Source organism: Diabrotica virgifera, chromosome 2 (genome assembly GCF_917563875.1).
Source record: "Diabrotica virgifera virgifera chromosome 2, PGI_DIABVI_V3a".
Classification (NCBI taxonomy): Eukaryota; Metazoa; Arthropoda; class Insecta; order Coleoptera; family Chrysomelidae; genus Diabrotica; species Diabrotica virgifera.
This window is the reverse complement of record NC_065444.1, coordinates 279606013-279621010: the sequence shown is the minus strand read 5'-3', so window position 1 is coordinate 279621010 and position 14998 is coordinate 279606013. Positions and strand designations below refer to the sequence as shown.

The window sequence follows — 14998 nt, the reverse complement described above, 5'->3', positions numbered from 1 at the left end:
TTTCGTCCCACACGAAAAATCTAAAACCATTAAACATTTTGTGACAGGCTACATATGCATGAACATATTTTCGTGATATACATATATTAATTATGCGGCTCTGGAATTCCACAAAAAACATCTATTTTTACAACAGAGTTACCAAAACTTGCCAAAACCAAAGAAGAAGAATAGGATAACCTAAACCGAAGCATTCATATAACCATACTTTTTTATTATTTTATTTATTTTTAAAAAATCATGTCTAATAGTTCTTTTAATCGAATTCCTGGGTTTTGCCCTGACTGTGGCTCAATTTTACCTCCTTTGCAGGCTAAAGGTGGTGTTACGTGTTATGCCTGTGCTAGGGTATTTGTAGAAGATGCAGAAGAAGGTAAATTTTAATAAGTGAATTTAGGTGTATTTACTCTAAGTGTATGTTTGTTTAAATATGCTTTTTAAGGCATATATAAAAGTTGAATGTCAAACCTAGGTATTAAATGTTTGCAATTAGGCTCAACTTCATCTTTTTGTTTTCGGAAATTGTTTGTCATAAATTGATCACACTTTATATCCCTAATATTCTAGAAAACCAACTAAAGCTGCTGGAAGAATATAGTTCTGTAACTTTCGTCTGGGTAAAGGGACTCTTTGGTATTTCTGGTAACGTCAAAGCAGATCTTTTTGCTAAAGAGGCGATCTGAACAGTTTGCGTGCGGATGTATGAGTTAATACTTATACATCCCCACTATATGGCTCACATGTATGCCATCCACATGTCACATGTAGAACAATGTTTCTTTTTCTTTTAATACTAAATTAAAATAATTTCTATCCTTGTGGGATCGGTACTCACCTGAGAAACCACACACATTCGGATACAATTAGTGTCTCTTTGTAAAGACAATGAAGTCAACTTTATTTATTTTTATTTATTTATGTATTTCGACGGTAGAACCATTTACAAACGAATACAAAAAAAAAAACAGTAAAAGTAAAAATCATGTACAAAAAACATCAAAAATAAACGAATAAAAGACAATTAAACAATAAAATTTGTAAAATAACACAGTATATCCAATTACAGAACATGAAAAATATCACATATTTAAATCATCAAACTCCCAAGCTGCCTTTTGAAGACATTAATGCTTGGACACAATGGATCAAGTAGCATCTCATTGCATAAGCTGAGCATTCTCGACAAGGGAAAATGACAAGCATACTCAGTCCTATGAAAAGGAATATAAAAGAGTGCAGTGTGTCGAGTTCTATGTATTGTGTTTAAGTACACATTATCCAATAACGAGGGACAATTAATAGAATTGTTTAGAATTTTAAATAGAAACAACATATTCGCTCTCAACCTGCGGTTCTTCAGTGTACTTACTTACTTACTTATTCCTCTTCACTCCATGCGGAGCATAGAGCATCAACTGTTTGCCTCTATTCTGTCCTATCCTTTGCAGTGTTCTTCATGGTTCTTCATCGTAGCAACATTAAATTGAGACACTATTCTATACTTTACTAAGTAACAATACATTTACTCAACATACACTACACATTACTCCCCTGAGTTAGTGATAACATTGTTTATATAGGGAGATAGTTGGTCAGCCCAATAGGTAAATATGTTTGATTCAAATTGAGTCACCAGATGTCCCCACAATTTCTGTCAGGGTTACAATGTCACACGTAACTAAGATACATCCAAAATGCATAGACACCAAGTTGGATACGATCCTATTCATAACACCCCAACTACATATTAAGAAAAATAAATATATGGAAGAATATATCTATAGAAATTTAATTAATGATGTCATGCTATTATATATTAATAATGTATAGTCGCATGACATCATTAATTCAATTTCTAAGTATACTCTTCTATATATTTATTTTTCTTAATATGTATGCGAGTTGTGGTATTATGAATAGGATCGTATCTACTTGCTGGATAATATACTTGGATAACTTTTGCTGTCTATGCATTTTGGATGTATCTTTGGGTTACGGGGGCCCTGCATCCCAGCGATATTGTAGCATTGATACCAAAGTTTATACCAAACAAGCATATGAATGATTGACCAATAGGTACTTGTTTCCATAGTTGAAAAGTTGTATATGCCTAAACATTAACATAATCATTTAGTTGCCATCTAACTGTTGTAATGTAGAGACAAAACAACTCACTTTACATACCACGTGATGGGAAAGGTTCATACTTTACCTAAGGGCATAATTCCTTATAAATTATATCCATCCTATGGAATTTAAACAAATATGCATTTAGAAAATAACTATATACCATTTAAAGTGTTCTCACCCTGGTATTTCTTTGGTGGCTCAGCTAGCATTCAACCTGTTTATTTTAACACTTATGATGATTTTGTAAGAAAATGGAAAACGTTCTGTTGTGATGTAGATCTTAAAGGGATTTTAATAAAAGTTTTTATACCTTTTACAAAGGATTTTTCAATAAAATTTTTATAATCAATTTACATTTTTTAGTATTTGGTAATTCGAAGGTCCAGTACACAATAACCTTTAATTCCCGAGAAGCTAAAAAGAAGAACCTTAAAGAAGACAAGAGACAAAAAGAAAATAATGATGATGACGAGGGTCCAGTGGTAGATAGAAAATGTCCAAAATGTGGCAATGACAAAATGTCCTACGCAACTTTACAATTGCGATCAGCAGATGAAGGTCAAACAGTTTTTTATACATGTACAAAATGTAAATATAAAGAAAGTGAAAATTCTTGATGTAATGTTTATATGTTTTGTTATTGTATGTTAAATAATGTTTAATATAAAGTAAATATTTTTGTATCTTTAAGTAGTTTTTGTTATTAAAAACTTAATTTACTTATGGCCGGTTTCACCGCCACCGGAGAAGTTAGCGCGTGAACCTTTACGCTGTGAGCCGATCTTGCGTCTCAGAGCGCGCCATTAAAATATCGATATCCTGGCCAACAATAAACTTACGAACATTTTCATAAGCTCAAATTGTTCCTTTTGAGTTCTTCTATCATTATTGTTAATCCTCCGTTAGGCGCGTGGTCTACAATCGTAGACCACTCTCTTTTAAGTGGTCGCCAATTGCATAAAACTGCACATACGCCCCCATCCCGCTTAGTAGCTGTCACTAATACTTCCAACTTACTCTTCAGTTTGCTAAACGCCGCCGATCTGTTTGCATGATTTTTTTACCATTATTCAAAGAGCACTGGTCTACAACCGTAGACCACGCGACTAAGCGCGTTCCTGTTTTTAGTTGTATATATAAAGCTAATATGTAGCCTGCTGTGTATATAAAGCTAATAACATAAACGAAAATGTTTCAAGAAGCGACTTCATTGAAAACTTGCATGGTAACTAATCAAACAGCAAATTGAATATGGATCAACTATGCCTTCCCTGCTAAGAGAACCTTAGACGACGAGCTCGCGTACTGCTCGGAGTTCAAGAAGTGTACCCCCTTCCCCTAATATTCCAACAAATTACGTGGGACGATGTTGTATTTGTGAATGCATTTGCAATATGTCAACAAGAAGGGCATGGCAAAGATGTGACTCATTTGCATTCAAGGATCATTTTGGGGATATTTGCACTGAATGTTTGACGGACTAAAATTGTGCCATTTTGACCATTTAATAGTTTTGTTCTTTTTTCACTTTTAAGTTCTATTCTTTATTATTTATCCCTATTGGTCATTCTATAAGTTCAAAGATAAAAAATATTTGTGTTTTTTACTAAATTGAGCTTATTTTTGTGACCATTTTCATTTACTTGCGAATAAAGACCAAAAAAATCATGACCTCGTTTTTAATTTTACCACTGTCAAAATGAGAAAAGCCAAGGAACAAAACATATCTAATATCAAAGTGCGAACATAAATAAACATGTTATTAACCACTAATTTGTTAATTTTGTCAAAATCCGGTATTACACGACAAAAAACTATTGGTCTACAATCGTAGACCACGCGCCTAAGCTTGTCAGCAATAGCGACGCGCCTAACGTAGGGTTAATTAAAGTATAAATGTTTATAGCTCTAATTTGCTTGAAACCCTTATAAACAAATTACTATATAATTTATTTAAGAAAATTATAACTTTAAACGGGTATAACTTAAAAACAAATGAAAATAAAGTAATTTAACAAACTTTCTTTGGAAGCCTATTAATAAAGCTTTAAAATGAGACCATCTACGACTCATTTACATGTGTAGAAGCCGAGTTACGATCGATAAAGTTTCGAAAAATATTTATTTTGCAATTTGCATTGTGCACTAATTTTACAATATCTTTAGTTCTAATTGTTGGATTTAAGTTTAGTAAACGTTTTTTTCTTCGTTTTTTATTAACGAACAAATTTTGTTTGAAACATTTTTTTATCTATTTTAGTTTATGAGCCAGAGCCTTATAAACAATTAAATTGTTTATAACAATTTTTTGACCACTCGGATCGAAATCCATCCTCGAAATTCGTAATCAGCAGCAAAAAATCCATAAGAAATCGCCGAGTTTGTCCATCGGAATTGAAAAGAACACGGTGACCCCTCTGGCGCCTAGACTAGTAAATTAATTTTCAATTTCTGTCAGTATGTTTTTACATACGTTTTATTATAATTAATGTATGTCTAACTACTTCAACCTTATTTTATTTTTTAATTGCTATTTCAAGTTATATGAACCTTTATCTTTATATCCTATCTATATCTATGTCCATAGATTAATAATATAGTATTACCGGATAGATAGGCAACTCACTGTAAAAATTTGGTTCCTTTCGCCACTTGCGACCGTAGTGTTAACTAATCACCATTTGGCGGGAAATTTAAATGGACAAGCATTAATTTCATCCGTTCAGCGCCTCTTGCGGGCCCTTTCGTTACTAATTAAAATATCTTCTTATAATCTCACCTATATTATTAAAATAAAATACCAGAACTTACTAAGCTTGTTAAAGTATTTTATTTAAATAATATCTAAGTAATACTCATAAATTATTCGGAATTCCAAAGTTACAAAAATATGTTATTTTTGCTGTCAAATTTAGTAAGGAAAAGGGATATAAAAAAAGTTATGACAATGTTTTTCTAAATATAGGTACGTGTATTTATTTGTTGTTTCAGATAAAACAGTTATAAACTAATTACTATTTACCTATCTATGCATTTTTCTAACTTTTCTATGATTTGTACACAACGGTACACAACAATAATAAACCATGTTCAGTTCTTTTATTAACACAACACAACACAAAAGTTCTTTCGTTTCGTAACTAAAACAAAACTACACTTTATCAACGAAGGATAAGGAACCAACTTAAATTGAAATTACTAAGAACAAATCGTTAAAGGTAATACAATAAAAAATAAAAACTGTAAACTAATGGAAAAATTTTTCCACTAACTGTCATTACTTTTGACAGAATTGACATTGCCGAGTTAAGCCTCGTTTGATTATTTTATTTATGACATTCAGATATGGCGTTAACATAAATGATTGGTTAAAGTCTTCGTGAGCGAGATAGGCTGTCATTTATCTTTATTAGCTGACGGTAGTGAAAGTGATGGGGGAAATTCCCCAGTTTGTTCATATAAGATTCCGGGGCATGTCTATGTCTTCCTAAACTCTCATCTAAGTTGCTGTCTCCAATTTCCCTGTCTACCTCTTCTCTCCAACTTCTTGGTCTTCCATGTTTTTGGTGTTCTGACACCTGACACTTAAATTAAAAGTTGTGTAACATCCTGGTAAACCTGCCAGTGCGCTTATTCTTGAATCGAGAGAAAATTTTACTCCCCACTACGCTAACTCACTTTTCTACTCCTTCACAATTTCTCTCGATTTTAAAAAGCTGTATTCTTGAATCGAGGGAGTAGAAAGGAATGAGAGAAACTGCGAACAGTGTTGCCGGATTGTTGTTGAAAATTTGAACCAATCACAAAAGTTAAATATTGGCAAATGACATAATACCGTCAACTGTCACTGTCAACCTAATCATTTGTTTTTGTTTACATTACATAATTTTTCCATTTTTCGACTTCGACAAACAAAAAAGAAACAGTTTTTCTGTAGAGTATCTGAGTATTTTCGTAAATAGATTCTTGGCTAGTTGTTTTGATTGTGGCTTTCAATTTCTTTGCATATACATGCTGTGATAGTAGTATTATTGTTTACCAGTTTTATTTCTTTGTTGAGGTTTCTTAAACTCAACATTAAACTGTGTTTAAGCCAGCCTTTATTTTCTCTTTCTGTATGTACACAACGTTGACAAAGATTTCTCGTGTTCTCACTAAAGTTACATGTTTTGTTTGTTATTCAGTGTCTCTATTGGTTGTTTTTTTACTACCTAACTTTGTAGAATAAATAAGTAACCAACAAATTAAATTCATATTTTTTTAATCTATTTTATTTAAAATCATTTTGTTATACAGCAGGATAAAATAATACAAAAGATGACTTTAATAGCACAAAAAATATGATTATAACTTGGCTACATGAAATACTATGCACTATGTTAAAACGAAAAAATGAGAGATCCTACACTTTTGTATGTATAAAAAAGAATATTATGAGGGGTGGAGTATCTGTACACCCACTTACATATTGTCGCCTCAAAGCAACAGTAGGATGTCATATCCTACTGTTGCATGATTGCACCGTATATGCGTATATACACACACATCACATCGGTCCAATATCACTTAACTGGTTGATCGGTGCACTCATGCAACAGTAGGATATGACATATTCTACTGTTACTTTGAGGCGATGATATTTATTTATCGATAATAAAATTATACGTTGATTATAACTGATCATCATGTATGAGAAGTCTGATATCAATATGTGCTCGCTATCCTCTTGTTCTCCAGTCAACATTTATACTTTGGAATTTCTTCTCAAAAAATTGTGTAGGGGGCTTTTTGTATAAAATTGTGTAGGGGGCTAATTTTTCTACTTTAACAATATGCACATCATTCCATTTCATTGTTTCCCCGCTGTTATTTTTGGTGTAGTTAGCTGTGTTTTTAACTAAAGCTTTAATATCCATGAAATCTCGAAATTCAATAGTAATATAGGGTTTTCCAGTTTTATTTGCCAAATTTAATGTAGGTGTTAGTTGTGAAGGCACATACAGTGGTCCTACTTTCAGAGCATTTTATTTTTCACATTCTATAAGAGCATGCATTGTATCGCCCTAGTTTCGGATGTGTCCTACCACAAAGAACTTACGAGTAATGCTTTAATATGTGTATTTAAGACAATGTATGATTAAAGAGCCCATATAAATTTATTTTTATTTTGCCCAGTGCAATTATCTGAGTAAAATATGACGTTTTTGAGCCCAATGCCGAAAGGTACAAATGAGCTTAACTGAATAAATAAAATAAAATCAAATATGACATTTTACTATAACATGATCGCTCAAATATTTTAACAAACAACCACCTATTTTGTTAACACCCCTACAAACTACCCGTCGTGCCATAAAAAACAATATCCTTGTTTATTATGTATATCGTAAATTGTGTAATTGTAACAGGCAAGTCCTCTTTTATAAAAAAAAGTCACTTCTATCTTCGTTTGGAACAACCTGAACTGCTAACAAGTCAAAACAACATACATACTACAGCTTTGAGTATTGAAGTTGAAAAATATTTCCATATAAATGCTCTTTAATAGACTGACAATTATTTTCTGTGCACTGCTTTAGATACAACCGATACATTTCAGATAAGTTCAACCCCCCTGTAAATATATTATCTGTGTGCGAGCTCAGCAGTAATGAGATTCCATTACAGGAAAAGAATATAAATATATGCCTTCTTGCGAAAATATTTCTTTCATCATCTGTCCTTGGAGATTCAGTCTTTGAATTTTTTTAACATTCAAAGCTAACTCTGAAGAGTAAAATTTAGAAATCTAACTGTTTGCAACTGAGAAAATAAAACGCTTAGGAAAAAAATCAGTTACAAAATGAAATAACTCGAATTGTTACACTAATGGAACTAAAACAATTACCATTTTATGACAAACTATATGTGTGACATCTTCACTGAACGTTATAGAGTTGTTACCATTTGTAATTCGTAAATATTGGTTATTGAAGCACTTCTCAATATGTATTTACTTCGAAGTCACTATAATTAAGACTTGGAATAGGATAAGACTTCGAAGTCACTATAATATGGATATCTAATAGACATTATTCTATAGATATGGAGATAGATAGAAATTTATCCATAAATCTGTATATTTATAGAAGTTACATTATAACATCTACATGTGGATTGAAGTGTAAACTTCAATCAGTGGACTTTCAGGTCAAACAACAAAATCTGACATTGGGAAATCTCAATAAAAAAACCTCTCTAAATTGTAATTAAAAACCAGAGTTTGATACAATTGGATCAGCTAAAATATTTCAGACAGAAAAGATTATATTATGTGATAGAGAGATGCATAGAAAATCACAAAAACAGCTATGAATATGATGAAACGTAACAATTTGGAAAAATGTAACCATAACTATGCAAACAAAGTAAAAGCTGGTAAGAGCTCTAATTTTTCCCATAGCCACATAATATTAGGTATTCGAAACATGGATATTAAAGAAAGCAGATATAGAAATAAAATAAACGGTTTTGAGACTTTTTTAAGACTCCGCTTTTTTAAGGTTATGTATCGTTATTTTCACTCCAATTTTCAATTTCTCTTACATACTACCAGTAGAAATTATTACTCCCTTGGGGAGTGACATTTCTCTCAAAGATTAAGAGAATTTTTTTCAAGAATACAGCATTTTCGGTTTTAGGGAGCCACGCCTACTTTTACGTCACTTTCTCCTACCATTTCTACTCTCTGAAATTCAAGAATACGGGCCCAGGGTATAAAGATCATAGAGTTATATATTAGCATAGAGAGAGTGTTATTCAGAGCGAAGTGACGACACCATCTTTTTTATTTGGATTAGTGCTGTTTCACTCTTACGCATAGTAAAGCTGCTACAGTTGTCCTCCTCTTCCGTGCCTATATTCACACTGAAATGCACTGAATGTCATCATAGATTTTCGATACAATGTGTTAGAAAGAGATGGAGCAAACCAGTCCATGAGATCTTGTCGTCAGGAAGCGCGGAAGGTAGGCTCCCTCTATGTTAATATATACCTCTATGATAAAGATGAATAAATAGAATATGTTTGATTCAAGACCTTTTATTGTGATCATTTTCATGACACATTCACATGTTGACTGCCCCCTATGATGACAGGTTATGTCACCACCAGGCTCATGTCATGTTGGTTGCCTAACAGTGGCACCACATATATTACAAGTTGCTTTGGTAGTCTATCTTCTGTCATGCTTTGAATATGGCCGCACCACGTAAGTTGTTTCGCATTCGTTATTCACTATATCCTGGACTTGACTGCGAATATTCATCAACATTCCATTTCACTCCGACCACTGCCATAAGCCAGAGGTTCTCAAAGTGGGTGACACGGCACCCTGGGGTGCCTCAAGCAATTGCCGAGGGTGACATGGAACCTTTAAGAAAAGTCGAACAACCGGCCGCTGCGCCACTCTCCAATCGAAACATGTTGACTATTTGTAGTTTCTCTCGATAACAGGAATTTGTTATAACAAATGAAATCAATCCTCAAACGAACTTCTTTGAAATTGTTATTGCTCATTTGCAAGGTTTGGAAGAAAGTATTGTAAACTATCCTGACATTGACTCAGATGACTTATACAGGGTGTCCAGAAATTCTACCGGCAAACGAAGACAGGAGATTCCTCAGATATTTTTAAGGCAATTTAACCAAATTCACCTAGTCCGAAAATGCTTCCTAAGAGAACTAGAGCTCTTTGAAGATAGCATACCTCCAGAATGCTTCTAGTTAGAAAAACGAAAATTGGTACACATATTTATCTTCCAGAGATAAATTTATTCCATCCATTGTAAATTTCTAGTACCAGTCATAGGCTTCCGTCTTGGGTGGGGCAACAGTTATTTTATCGCATAACTTATTTGTCTTTAACTTTTAAGCATTTTTGATATTGGATTATTAAATTGTGAGGTATTCCAGTACTAAAAGGTATTCTTGTTTTAAGTGGGTAGAACACACCGTTTTCTAGAAAAATCGATTTAAAAATTTTTCGTTTCCTGAATTTAAAAAAACAATTGAAAAAAAAAATTCACAAAAAACGGTGTATTTTACCAACTTAAAGCAAGAGTAACTTTTAGTACTAGGATACCTCATAATTTAATAATTTAGTGTCAAAAAATCTTAAAAATTAAAGACCAAAAGTTATGCGATAAAATAACCCTTGGCCTACCCAAAACGAACGCATATCACCGGTACTAGAAATTCTAAATTAATGAAATCGATTCATCTCCGGAATATAAATAAAGGTACCAGTTTTCGTTTTTCAAAATAGTTTTTTTTTGATATTCAAAAAACGAAAAATTTTCAAATCGATTTTTCTAGAAAACGGTGTATCGTACCGACTTAAAATAAGAGTACGTTTTAGTACTATAATACCTTACATTTTAATAATCCAGACTCAAAAATGCTTAAAAATAAAAACAAAAATGTTATGCGATAATATAACTGTCGCCCTACCCAAAACGGACGCCTATGACTAATACTAGAAATTTGCAATGGATGAAATCGATTTATCTCTGGAAGATAAATATGTGAACCAATTTTCGTTTCTCTAAATAGAAGAGTTCTGGAGATATTTAAGAAAAACTAATTACCAGGCGCCATCTTCAAATAGCTCTAGCTCCTTTAGGAAGCATTTTCGAACTAGATGAATTGGGTTAACTGAGGAATCTCCTGTCTTTGTTTGTAGAGTTTCTGGACACCCTGTATAGCTGGATGATGGACTCGTTTTCGTTCGACCCAAAAAATAGACCTGTCAGAATGACAAATGAAGTTTTTCAAAATCTAGATCAAGATCAATGAAGATAGCAGTTTAAAACTCAAATACCGTGAAGGAAGTCAAGAAGAGTTCTGGATGCAGGTATATTCAGAAAATAATGTTGTTGGCAAGGTTGTAGTGAAAAAACTTGTGTGTTTCAGATCGACTTATTTTTGTGAGTCTTCTTTCTCCGCATATGTTACATTAAAAACAAAAAATACAGAAGCAAACTTCAAGCATCAAGGGATTTGAGGGTCAAACTTACCAAGATTCCCATAATTATAAAGGATATAATGAAAACATCATCGAAACAGTTTCATTCATTCATTGCATTAAGTAAGGATATTTTAATATCAAATGTACTGTATTTTATTGATCTGATATAAATTTTACCTATATTGAAATCAAATGAGTCTCAGAATTGTATTTTTTTTTTCATTTTTTGTCCTTTCCCAAATCGCTTCAAGGGTTGGTGTGCCTCGAAATATTTTTAGCCCTACAAGGGTGCCGCGACTAAAAAAGTTCGAGAACCGCTGCCATAAGCTATAAGCCGGTATGCGGATCTTGGCCTGCTCGCAAAGAAGTTGAAGTTGCCACTACTGTCGATTCCTGGCAACTTCCCTCCATCTTGTGACCCTTAAAATCGTTAAGGCGGAAATACATATCCGCGCCGCGAACTCCGCGCCGTGTGTGCGCCGCGCGTTCGTGGCGCGGTTATTGTTAGTTAAAATTTTTCATTTTGACGATCCAGAGGAAACTTACGAACGTTTAGTAATTGTAGATAATCATGTCTCTGTCCTGTACTTACTTCTACTACATCTTATTTTGGTATTGTTTTGAAACTATTTTCTTGTGTCATCTTATGCAATTTACTATTTTATGTGGAATAAGCCACAGTTTGGGAACATTTCGGGAAGTACCTTTTTCGCTTCCTGGCAACACAAATATAATGGTAGGGGAGCCCAAGCGGGGATTTTTGCAGTTACTCGAGCGCGTCAGATTATCATATGGGGAGAAACGTGGTACCCTGCAGATGTACCTCCACCATATATTGGCTCTTAACACAGGGGAGTTCGTTCAGGGGGGCCCGAAAAAAAATCTATCCTTAAAATATTCGAAATTGTCAGATTAAGATAAGGTAAGTTAAGTACATGCAAAAGAGTCTATATTTCAAAAATATGACGATTTGAGCGGGGCGTACGGAAATGGGTGAGTCAAAAAGTTTCACAAAAAAGCGAATATTTCGCGAAATGAACGTCAGATTGAAAAACTAAAAACTACGTGTTCAATATTTTTCAAAAATCTATCGAAAAATACCAAACTTGACCCCCCACGGAGAGGGGTGGGGGGTAAATTTAAAATTTTTAATACAAATCCCGCGATCTTTCGCAAAATAAACATCATATCGAAAAACTGCAAAATACACTTTATCAATGATTTTGAAAAATCTATCGAATGGTTCCAAACACGACCCCCCACGGAGGTGAGGTGGGGGGTTACTTTAAAATCTTAAATGGTAGACCCCGTTTCTTATTGCAGATTTGGATTGTTTGTATAAAAATAAACAACTTTTATTCGAAACATTTTTTTGAATTATGGATAGATGGCGCTATAATTGGAAAAAAGATTGTTGGAAATGGAAAATTAAATTAAAAAATGGGAAGTCCCCAGTAAAATGGAAAATTTTACTTAACTTTTTTGGTTTTAGGACCTAATAATCACAACCCAATAGGTCCCCAAAGCGCTCGAGTGACTGCACATTTAGCATACTTTGCTCCCCTACCATAATATATCTGCTTGTTCCTACAACCAGAAACAAAATTAGAGAACTATAGGTACTTCCAAGTCATGCGATACCTTTTTCGTTTTCCGGTGACACAATTGTAATGTATCTGCTTGTTTCAACTGCGTAGCTTCACTGGAAACGAAATTAGAGAACTATAGGTTCTTCCAAACCCTGTGTTAACTTTTTCGCTTTCCGGTGACCGAATTATAATATATCTGCTTGTTCCAACTCAGTTGCTTCACCAGAAGCGAAGTTAGGAAACTATAGGCTCTTCCAAGATGTGCGTTACCTTATTCGCTTTCCGACGACACAATTATAACATATCTACTTGTTCCAACTCCGTTGCTTCACCAGAAGCGAAGTTAGGAAACTATAGGCTCTTCCAAGTTGTGCGTTACCTTTTTCGTTTTCCGGTGACCCAATTATAATATATATGCTTATTCCAAATACGTTGCTTCACCAGCAGCGAAGTTAGAAAACTATTGGGTCTTCCAAGTTGTGCGTTAGCTTTTTGGCTTTCCGGTGACCCAATTATAATATATCTGCTTGTTCCAACTCAGTTGCTTCACCAGAAGCGAAGTTAAGAAACTATAGGCTCTTCCAAGATGTGCGTTACCTTTTTCGCTTTCCGACGACACAATTATAACATATCTACTTGTTCCAACTCCGTTGCTTCACCAGAAGCGAAGTTGGGAAACTATAGGCTCTTCCAAGTTGTGCGTTACCTTTTTCGTTTTCCGGTGACATAATTATAATATATCTGCTTGTTCCAACTCAGTTGCTTCACCAGAAGCGAAGTTAGAAAACTATTGGGTCTTCCAAGTTGTGCGTTACCTTTTTGGCTTTTCGGTGACCCAATTATAATATATCTGCTTGTTCCAACTCCGTTGCTTCACTAGAAGCGAAGTTAGAAAACTACTGGGTCTTCCAAGTTGTGCGTTACCTTTTTGGCTTTCCGGTGACCCAATTATAATATATCTGCTTGTTCCAACTCCGTTGCTTCACCAGAAGCGAAGTTAGAAAACTATTGGGTCTTCCAAGTTGTGCGTTACCTCTTTCGTTTTCCGGTGACCCAATTATAATATATCTGCTTGTTCCAACTCTGTTGCTTCACCAGAAGCGAAGTTAGAAAACTATTGGGTCTTCCAAGTTGTGCCTTACCTTTTTCGCTTGCCGGTGACACAATTATAATATATCCGCTTGTTTCAACTGCGTTGCTTCACCAGACACCAAGTTAGAAAACTATAGGTTCTCCAAGTCGTGCGTTACCTATTTCGCTTTCCGGTGACACATAATATATATCTGCTTATGAATGTTTTTTTGATATTAATAACTATTTCCGAAGTGAAAGTCGAAAGGTCAAGTAAACTTGATTTCAAACTCGAATTGTGGCTTATGCCCAAATAAAATAGTAAATCTTATTTTTAATACATGTTATTTTTAGTACAACAATGAACTAACATTTTTTAAAAAGGTCCGCATGTACATTTTTTTATTTCAGCTTCTATTTCCGTTCAGATCGGATTTAAGTTGTTTCTTTAAATTAAATGGTTCTTTATTGAGGATCCCACAATAATGATTTTCCACGGTAAACATCAATTTCCTTCCGACAATTCCGACCATTCCATTACTAACAAATATTCAACTCATGCGCGCCAAAACCAACAAACCACTCGCAAACCCGTCCAAATACGTATTGCGAACCATCAAAGCGTTTGTTGAAAAACCGACAGAATTTAGATCGTGGTGCGCCGTGTGCGTGCCGTTTGTGCGTCACTTGAAAACACGTACTAATCTGACGAATACGCTGCGCGCGAGCGGCTCGCACACCGAGCAGAGCGCATATGTATCTCCGCCTTTAGGTCTTCTTCTACATCATCAATCCATCTTCTTCCTGGTCTTCTCTACTTCTTCTGCCCTCTGGTTTTGAAAATGTTAATCTCTTCGTGTATTTGTGATTTTTATAATAATATGTTAAGAGGAAACAGTAGCGATCAACAGGTAGCAAAAACGCGTTCCAAGATTGCGGCTGTAATTTTGAATATTTTTTCGAGATATTTGGCACACCTATTCGTAATATAATAGAGAATGGCGGTACAGAGCCCAATTTGAAAAATATATTAATATGTGGACATTACTCTGTAATTAAATACAATATTAAAAAAGAGCCTGTACCGCCATTAAGAACAAAAAAATACACTTTCTTCAAATAAACTTTTTTATCCGATGCCTAGATTTTGTGTCATTTTGGAACTACTAATGAAATAAAAAATTTTAGTAGTTCCAAAATG

The 14998-nt window shown here is 34.1% G+C and overlaps 1 protein-coding gene and 1 long non-coding RNA gene across 2 annotated transcripts; one reads left to right on the top strand and one right to left on the bottom strand.

The window, feature by feature from the left end:
- Positions 1-18: 18 nt before the first annotated feature.
- Positions 19-2820, top strand: LOC114332119 (DNA-directed RNA polymerase I subunit RPA12). The gene is made up of 2 exons (XM_028281856.2): positions 19-373; positions 2494-2820. The coding sequence occupies exons 1-2, from the start codon at positions 241-243 to the stop codon at positions 2745-2747; spliced, it is 387 nt and encodes a 128-aa protein (XP_028137657.1). The 5' UTR covers positions 19-240; the 3' UTR covers positions 2748-2820.
- Positions 2821-8683: 5863 nt separating this feature from the next.
- On the bottom strand, positions 8684-14920 carry LOC126880654 (uncharacterized). The gene is made up of 2 exons (XR_007696667.1): positions 13433-14920; positions 8684-13105 (listed from the first exon to the last, which is right to left on the bottom strand). It is a non-coding gene; the product is annotated as an uncharacterized LOC126880654 (long non-coding RNA).
- Positions 14921-14998: the final 78 nt, after the last annotated feature.

Coding starts and splice junctions, on each gene's coding strand:
- LOC114332119 (XM_028281856.2), top strand. CDS start 241: ATGTCTAATAGTTCTTTTAATCGAATTCCTGGGTTTTGCCCTGACTGT. Junction 374..2,493: donor TGTAGAAGATGCAGAAGAAG/GTAAATTTTAAT, acceptor TACATTTTTTAG/TATTTGGTAATTCGAAGGTC.